The sequence below is a fragment of the Chrysochloris asiatica genome, unplaced genomic scaffold (genome assembly GCF_000296735.1).
Source record: "Chrysochloris asiatica unplaced genomic scaffold, ChrAsi1.0 scaffold00219, whole genome shotgun sequence".
NCBI classification, from domain to species: domain Eukaryota; kingdom Metazoa; phylum Chordata; class Mammalia; order Afrosoricida; family Chrysochloridae; genus Chrysochloris; species Chrysochloris asiatica.
This window is the reverse complement of record NW_006408737.1, coordinates 2,613,544-2,623,010: the sequence shown is the minus strand read 5'-3', so window position 1 is coordinate 2,623,010 and position 9,467 is coordinate 2,613,544. Positions and strand designations below refer to the sequence as shown.

Sequence of the window (9,467 nt, the reverse complement as noted above, 5' to 3'; positions counted from 1 at the left end):
GAGATGAAGGGAAAGGAAATGGGGATGATGGCTCATGAAATAAACGTAACAGAAGCTAGAAAACCTCCACTAACCAGATGACATTCCAGAAGGGAAGACGAGAAACAGTAGTGATTCCGGAACCTTTCCTTCAGAGCACCAACGCCAACGGCAGTCTGCCAAATGGCATGGAATGACAGGCAGATGGGCCAATCAAGTTTACAAATACATACTTGGAGAAGGAAACACGTTGCCAAACGAAGTGATTGGCATTCAGTCTAGAGAGTTTCTAACTGTTCAGTGATAGGGAGCACCTGTCCCCGACTCCACTCCCAACAGTGCAGACACTGAAGTGAACGGGGCTGCCTCCAACACTGCCTCATTTCAAAAAAAGAATCTGAGAGAGCTGACTACAAGGCAATTTTCAGAAGCTGAGTTTTCAAAGTAAGAGTAAGAAGCTTGACAATATTGGCTCCCCCCACCCCCACCCCGCCATAGGGACCTATTTGCCAGGAGATAAATAAGAAGGCTTCCTAGTATATTCACACAATTGAAGGCACTAAGGGAAGAAAAACTAGGAGCAGTAAAGCCAGTTGTCTTGCGTTGAGCATAATTTATCTTTCCAGTTACACTTTGTATTTATGTAACTGATGCTACTTCAGCCCAGCTCAGTTACTCAGTCGTCTTTTTTTCTTTCCAATTCTTCTCTCGCTCTTCAAGTTCTGCCTGGGTGAAAGCCGCAGGCCCCCAGTGAGTGATCAACTGAGGGTTTTTTGAACCTAGGGAGACAAACATCCTTTAAATAACTACATTATAGTCTTCAATGCACATTATGATACTTTCGCCCCCAGAAAAAATAGCACCTTTCTTACTTTATTTCTTCTCTAAGAAACATCTATAAATATGTATGAACAGTATGCTCTACCAGCCAAAACAACTAGGGGGTTAACTATTATGGTGGTGGTGGTTGTGTGCTGCAGAGTCGGTTCTGACTCATAGCGGCCTGGTATAGAGTTTCCAAGGCTGTAAATCTTTACGGGAGCAGAAAGCCTCATCTTTCTCCCACATAACAACTCATTGTGAGATTAGCAGCCCAACTCATAACCACTATGCTACCAGAGCGCCTTAGAGGGCAAGTTATTCAAGGGAAATTTACCCTAAATAGCTTGGCTTCTGTGTGCTCAGACTAAAAAAAATTGGGGTATATATAACTCAAATGCATAAATAAAACAGAAAGATAAACTGAATAAATACATGATTATTTGAAAGAGTCTATTACCTGGTTCTATCAATCGAATTAATCCTTCATGTTGGGCCACTTTGTCCTTCCAGCTCTTGGTCTTACTAGTTGCCACCTCCAGCTTCTTTTTAACTCCCTGGAAAAAAGTAGATTTTGGACTGTGTTCACACACACATAGTATAAGAACCAGAAAACAAAGATGGTGCACTTAATATATATTCGTGGATTCTCTCATTAAATCCCCACAGACACTCTGAGAAGTAGAAACTATTACTACCTCCATTTTAGAGATGAGGAACTAGAGTTCAGAGAGGTTAAGTAGTCTGGTCAGAGTCACACAGTAAGAAGCAGGAGAGCCAGAATTTGAACCCAGACTGTCTAGTTCAAAAATTCTGTTCCTAGTTATTGTTGTTGTTGTGAAGTGCCGTCGAGTTGGTTCCAACCCATAGCGAACCTGTATACGGTTTCTGAGGAACAGCTGGTGAGCTTGAACCACCGACCTTGCAGTTCAAATGGTTTTGCAGTCTGGCGTATTAACCCACAGCGCCACACCAGGATTCCTAGTTATAGATGGAGTTAAAAGATACTGTGGGCCAGTTACTCATTTGTTGCCTCCACATTCAAGCCCACCTTAACTGTCCTGTTGGGGATACTGGAGTAATCCTCCCTTGCCAGCTAGTACCATTAAGCTTTGGCAGTAGAGGGTGCTGAGGGGACACTAGAAGAGGACAGGTGTTTCTTCCAGCCTCCACTGTGCTCCTCCTGTGGCACGTGGGCACCCATGGTGCCTGTCTCTGGTGAGTTAGTGGCACTTCTCTGGGGGCAGCTTCTCAGGAAGCTCTGTCAGCACCGCACCACAACAAATGTTTCTCCTCTTCAAGGAGGCCTGGACCCAGCACTGGGCATGGAGGACCAAAGAGACCTGCCTTCCCTAAGTGCTCCGTCTCCATCTAGAGGCAGTGGCTGCTTCCTCTCTTGGCCACTGCTGTATCCTTCGTTTTCTTTACCCTTTCATAAGTAATCATCTTTATGCTAAACTTTCCTTATTCAGATAACTATATGGTTTCTGATTAGACTCTATAACAGATACATACAACTTCTCTCTCCTTCTTCTGGGCTGTCCATATTTTTTGTTATTGTTGATAAGTGCTATCAAGTTAGTTCTGACTCATAGCAACCATGCATGGGATTTCTGAGGCTTTAAATTTCTGAGGGAGCAAAAAATCTCATTTTTCTCCAGCTGCCCATATTTAAAGCTAAGCAAAACTTCTCCTACTGAAAAAAATTCCCTTTAAAGCATTTGAAGAGACAAGTCTGCAGGGACAAATGGATCACCTCATACTGCTCCAGTGCTTGCTTCCGTTCTAACTCCAGCTGTTCCAGCTGCTGCATGGCCTCCTGCAGGGCTTGCTCCTTCACCAAGCGCTGGTTCTCCAGCTCCTGCTTCTCCGCTTCTGTTGTCTGAATGGCCTGCTGCTGCTCCAAATGCCACTTCTCCAGTTCAGCCCTCTTGGAAGACTCTTCTTCCAGCAACCTATAATATAGAGAAAGAGCTCAAGTAAACCACACTTGACCCAGCAGTAGCAAACAAGTGAGACCATCTCCAGTGGGGTCAGAGAGGCCCACAGTCATGAAGCTGGCAAGCTGTCCTATCATGCCTTTCACACTCATGTTGAAAAGCTATCACAGTTTCACTCCTGTTTGGAAAAAATAGGAGCATTTACTGGGAACATAAGAGCTAAGAGCTGAGCCTGCTATTAACTCAATTAATTCTCAGAATAAACTTGGGTTCCACTGTTACTCACATTTTAGAGAGAAAGAAAATGAGATACAAAGGTAGTAGGTCATCAAACAAGTTTTTTAAATTTACCTACTTGCTACAACATGAAAACATTTTCACCTGCTGAAAATCTATCACCAAGGAGAAAACTGCTAATTAAACTAAAGAAGAGGTGAAGAAGGAAGCAGCTAACAAAACGTAGGATAACACATATCATTTCTTTAACAACTAACTGCCAGGTATTTTACTTTCATTATTGCTAATCCCCCAATGATTCTGCAAGGTATTGTTATCTCTACATTACAGATGAAGCAAGTGAGGACCAGTGGGTTTAAAAGTATGTTGTGCAAAGTAGTAATGGGATTTCAACCCATGTCCATGTGATTCCAAAATGTCATTTTGCAGTAAGCCAGGCTACCTACCTAACATCCAGTTATGTTGTTGTCAAGTGCCAGCAAGTCGATTCCGACTCACAGTGATCCTGTATAGGGTTTCTGAGAAGCAGCTGGTGGGTTTGAGCCATCAACCTTGTGGTTAGTAGTCCAGTGCTTATCCTACAGCACCACACCAGGATTCCATATCCAGACATGGAGATGTTTAAATACATAATAAATATGTCCATTTTAACACAGAGCCCAAATCTCTGCTACAAATATAGACAATAAAGTTAGTCTCCTGCCGAGGAGAGACAGGACATATCTCTAATGACTTGACCATAAATTACATCATGATAAGTGGAGAAAAGATAGAAGTTGTCAAAAACTTCATTTTGCTTGGATCCACTATCCACGCTCATGGAAGCAGCAGTCAAGAAATCAAATGACATACTGCATTGGGCAAATGTGCTGCACAAGATCTTTTTAAAGTATTCAAGAATAATGGTATCAGTTTGAGGACTAAGGTGCTTCGGACCCAAGCCATACTATTTCCAATAACCTCATATGCATGTGAAAGTTGGACAAGTACTGCAGACTGTAGAAAAATCAATGAATTTGAATTATGTTGTTGGAGAAGAATATTAAAAGTACCATGGACTGCCAGAAGAACAAACAAATCGTGTTGGAAGAAGTACAGTCAGAATGCTCCTTATAAGCCAGGATGGCAAGACTTCGTCTCTCATACTTTGGACGTGTTATCAGGTGGGACTCGTCCCTGGAGAAGGACATTGTGCTTGGTAAAGTGAAGGGTAAATGAAAAAGACCCCCAACATGATGGACTGACACCGTGGCAGCAGCAATGAGCTAAATGTAACAACCCTTTGTGAGAATGGTACAGGACCAGGTAATGTTTCATTCTATTGTATATAAGGCCATTATGAGTTGGAACTGACTTGACAGTACCTACCAACAACAACGTCATATTATTAGTGTCATTATGATCTCATTTGTTCTGTACTTCCTATTCATTAAGGGTATCTAAGAATAGTCGAGATTTTTGGTAACCACTTCACAGGGAATTAAAACTCCAAATCTTTTCAGATGAATTGCTATTAAGCCAAGTCTAATTCGTAATGTAGGATAGGCACTGGATTGCTAACCACAAAGTAGGCAGTTCAAACCTACCAGCCACTCCATGGGCGAAAGATGAGGCTTTCTGCTCCCATGAAGATTTACAGCCTCAGAAATCCTATAAGAGTTACTGTGAATCAGAACCAACTTGATGGAACTTAACCAAGAACAACAACTGGATCCTGTATTTGTTCTGTTCATATTTTAAACTATATTCTTGGTCTAAAACCATCATTCTGGCCTGTCAGTATCTTTTATAAAGGCTTACTTTAGCATTCAATATATTATATATATCTTTTCTGCCTACAAACATTATAAAAGTACAAAAGCCAATGCACTGAGGGATTACCAAATGCCAGGCGTGACCCTAAACGCTTCATGCTTACCTCATTCCATCGTCCCAACAACCCCACGAGGCTAGCAATTACTCTTATTTTAGAGATGAAGAACTGAGGTGCAAAGTAGTGAAATAATGTCTCTAAAATTACACAGCTAGAAAGCATCGGAGCTGGAATTCAAACCCAGACCTCGCACCAGAACCCCTGTTTTCTTCATTATCCTAAACTGCCTTTAGATACATAAAAAGTGTTATCACAAGGAAGAGAGATTGCTGTTGCTCCATAGTGCCCTATGGGTAGAACTTGGATCCCCTGATTCATTCAGAAAACATTCCTTAGGCACCTACTGTGTACCAGGCATTGTACTAGTTGTTAGGAAAACAGTCTAAGCTATGCTCCTCAGCCTTGTTGTTGTTGTTAGGTGCCATCGAGTTGGTACCGACTTATAGGAACCTTATGCACAGCAGAAAAAACACTGCCCGATCCTGGGCCAACCTCACTACTGTTGCCACGCTTGAGTCCACTGATGCTGCCACTTGGCCAATCCATCTCGTTGGGGGTCTTGTCTTCCTTTTTTTCTTTTACCCTCCACCTTCCACTCTACTTTGAGGAAGCAGCAGTTCCATAGTCGCATTTTGCGTGCCTTCCTCAGCCTTACATATCCCAAAATTAAGCGAAGAACATCATAAAGGGGCAGGTTGTGACTTAGCATCAAAAATTTCACAGGAATGTCACTTGTCCAAATGTTAAATAAGTAGCTTTCTGCGCTCTCATTTCGAAGAGGAAAGATAACCTCCCCTCAAGATTATATAAAAGAGTAAACTTCAATTTTAATGAAAAAAAAAATGTGTGTGTGTGTGTGTGTATGTTGTTTTTGTTGTTAAGTGTCATCGAGTCAGTTCAACCTCATAGTGACCCTATATAGGGTTTCCAAGGAGCAGCTGGTGGGTTTGAACAGCATCAAATGCAGAGTGCTGGTGTGGTGCTGTAGGATAAGCACTGGACTGCTAACCACAAAGTTGTTGTGGTTCAAACTCACTCAGCAGCATTTAACAACAACCTAGTGCTTAACCTCTGAGTCACCAGGGCTCCTCTAAGAAAGGCAAAAGGGTTTGCTAAAAAGCTCTGTCTATTTGTATCCTAAGATTATGCTTCATTTGCTTAGTGACAGAAGCTTCTAATCCAACTCCACAGTGACATCCCTTGTTTGCTCTACCCAGAAAGGCCTACCCTGACATGTGGGAGAAAGGGGAAAGACCCTTTAACTGAGAGAATGTCTCCGGGATCAGGCTCAGCCTCACTTCAGAATGACCACCACAATAACAAAAATAACCACTAGAGGGGGCAAAATTGTTCAAATTCTAAAACTTTAGCTGGATTAAGATAATTTAGAATAGTAAAATAAAACACTGGAAACGGATAAAGACGATGGTTGAACATGGTAAAATTGTCACTGAATTTAACACCTGAAGAATGCTGTAATGGCAACTGTTTTGTTCCCTATGTTGTTTATTATTAAGTACCATCAAATCAGTTTCAACTCATGTGGTTGTTAGCTGTCAAGTATATTGTTACATGCATACTTATCAAAATTCAATTAAAAACAAAATAACTCATGCTCAGCTCTTATCCACAGTACTTTGATTCATTAAACCGGACACAGTCCCCTGTATCTATACCTTTTAAAAAGCTTAGAGGTGATTCTGATACATACCGCTCACTACCAGACCAGCTGCCATCAAGTCAATTTCAACTCATGACAGATTAGAACTGTACTTCATATAGTTGTCAATGGCTAATGTTTGGAAAGTATATAACCAGGCCTTTCTTCCAAGGTACCTCTTGGTGGACTTGATCCTGCAACATTCTGATCAGCAGCCAACCATGTTACACACCACTGTTTTAAAATCACTAGCTTAATTATTCAAAAAATCATTCATTCTATAAACACTAAACAATTTTGTACAGTTATATGATTCCTTTTGTGATGTAAATCCTGTTAGATCATAGTGAACCTCAGTCAAAACTCCAGATAAGGAGCTCTGGTAGCGTAGTGGTTACGAATCGGGCTGCTAACCTCAAGGTCTGCAGTTCTAAACTACCAGCTGTTCTGTGGGAGAAAGATGAGGCTTTCTGCTCTGTAAAGATTTGCAGGCTCGGAAACCCTGTGCAGGGTCGCTATGAGTTGGAACCGACTCCATGGTACTTAACAACAACAAAATAGCTCATCTTACCTATAAATTATCTGTACAACAGCTACAAACTTTGGAAGCAACACAAATTATGAAAAAGCTCAAAAAATGCCTAGAGAAACTTAGAATGCCTCTCTTTGGAAGAAACACGGGGCTCAAACCTTCCCATGCAGTGGACCTTCAGCTCATATTACTAATGCCCAATCGCAAACAGAAGCTTGTTCCAGGAATCTAGTTTCATACCACAGTATCGTGAACACACATTTATGAGCCCATAAATGCCAGACAATATGCTACACACTTAATTTTCTAATTAGACAATAATTTTTCTCATGATAGAATCAAAACATCCAGAACCTAACTAAGTTTTCAGTTATTTTTGTTAAAACATACAACCAAGAACATCCTTTTCCTCACTCTTCCTAGCTAAAGATTAAGTAAACACCTTCAGGCCCCCCACATGGCTCAGCTATGGCCTGACGCAGACCCCTGCCTCCACATTAAGGCAGTACTGGGCCATTTCTGGTCTGGGGCATGTCTAAGAAGTCAGACTCTCATTAGAGCTGATCCTGGATCATTCTAGAATATGACTATAAAGGCAGCCCACCAAACATGCCCACCAGACTGCTCTAAAAGAGCAAGATGGTCCGGCCCCAGAAGCAATGTCTCCCAGTGCCCCAGCCAATCCTCCTGGAGCCTCTCCAGTTTGGATCTCTAGCTCAGTCATCCAAAGCACAGATACTCCTGTCTCTAGCATTTCCTAAAGATGGTATTGGCCCAAGCAAAGAAAAAAAGGCAAAGTATAGAAGCTGATCTGGCACCTGGCCTGAAGTTTCCGCACAGTCTCTTCATCTAGCCGGGCCTGTCTCTCATCCTCAAGGGCCTCTTGCAACTTGAGGTACATGTCTTCCAGCTCCTGTACTCGCTGCAAATATTGTTCCAGTTCTGAGGATTTTTGAGCAACCTGCTCTTCCATCTGTTGTCTGATCTGGTGGTATAAAAGAGTCGTGCTTAAAAGGAGGTTAACTTTTCCCTCAGGGAAAGCCTCCCACTCTACCTGCTTTCTCAGGTATTACCCACAGTTCACAGCTGCAGCCCATCCTCCGTCCTCCAGGCCTTAAACTTAAAGATGGAAGAGATGTGAGCGCCACCCAGCACCAACATTAAAAGAATCCCAAGAAAGCAAACTACAACTTAAATAATGGGTTTTGCCCTGGTATATTTTTCATCTCTTCCATTCCACATTTTAAGAATAAATCAAAGAGAATGGATGAACTCCTACAACTATTGCGATGAGGTAATCATTAAACCAAAAACATCTCCTGAAGTCATCTAAAACTAAACAATCATTTCGCTTAACTAGTAAAGAAGGTTGGCCTTGAGCATTATGTTCTTTGAACAACTACCTGTATGGGATCAAAGTAACAACAGCAATTCAAAAGATTAGACAGGAATCGTAGGGGGCAGTGAGTTTATATTAATGAGGGAGAAACAACTCAGAAAAGGAGTATGAGAATGGTTGCACAGTCAAGGACTCTATGGGCAGTTCTATTCAGACAGATAAAATGGCTAGGAGTCAGAATCCACTTGATGGCATACAACAAGAACAACAAAAAGGATAAAAAGGTACATACTTAAAATTTAAAGGCCTAAAATACCTTGATTTTTTTCCTTCCCACTTATGGAAGGCAGGGCATTACCTGAGGAAATACGGTTTCCATTACCTTGTAGAAGGATTTTTAAGTGCCAGGTATCTTTACAAGATTCATTTGAAGACCCTGGCTTTATAGTTTTAATTTTGTAATGAAAGGGCTTCACAAAGTTCATGGAAAAATGGAATGAAAAGATAACGGAATTCTTCTGTGAACTTTTTAAAGCCCCTTTGTATTAAAGCATAATATAAACAAAGAAAAGTGTACCTACAAAATAAAAGAGACAGAATGGAAGAGTAGAAAATGGAAACTATGGGAGTAGATTATCAGTAAAAAGTAAGGCAGGAAAAAAAAAAAGTAAGGCAGAAATTATATGGTAAGAGTTTAATCAAATGGGGAAAATTGGCCATTCTTAAAGAGAAGGTGTGGACAAGTAGATTTTGAAAAGAGTTTATAAATATTTATTACTGCAGAAAACTTAATATGGGAGTGAGGCTCTGGAGATCATGCTAAAACACAGCAAATAAACATGTGGCCCTTCAAAAATAGCTTAATATCCAATACTCTTTGTGGTGTGATCCCAGTGAAAATGTTTTAAGTAACTAATTTTATTCATTTGGTCTATTGTTTTGAAATATCTGTATTCTTATAAATTACTAATTTTTATATCAAGAAGCATCTCTTTAAGTCATTACTTTTGTAATCTATTTTGTTTTATAATGATATTGTCATCAACAATTTTTAAACCAGTTGTGTATTTTAATAACAAAACAGAATC

General features: G+C 40.8%; 1 protein-coding gene across 2 annotated transcripts in view; it reads right to left on the bottom strand.

The window, feature by feature from the left end:
* Positions 1-564: 564 nt before the first annotated feature.
* The window catches only part of SWAP70 (SWAP switching B-cell complex 70kDa subunit), a 126,415-nt gene continuing 117,512 nt past the window's right edge, over positions 565-9,467 (bottom strand). For both annotated transcript variants that reach the window (XM_006873001.1, XM_006873000.1), the window contains 4 exons: positions 7,859-8,025; positions 2,555-2,753; positions 1,259-1,355; positions 565-758 (listed from right to left, as the gene is read on the bottom strand). In XM_006873001.1, the coding sequence (XP_006873063.1) occupies positions 652-758; positions 1,259-1,355; positions 2,555-2,753; positions 7,859-8,025 (570 nt within the window). In that variant the 3' untranslated portion in view covers positions 565-651. The remainder of the gene's footprint in view (positions 759-1,258; positions 1,356-2,554; positions 2,754-7,858; positions 8,026-9,467) is intronic.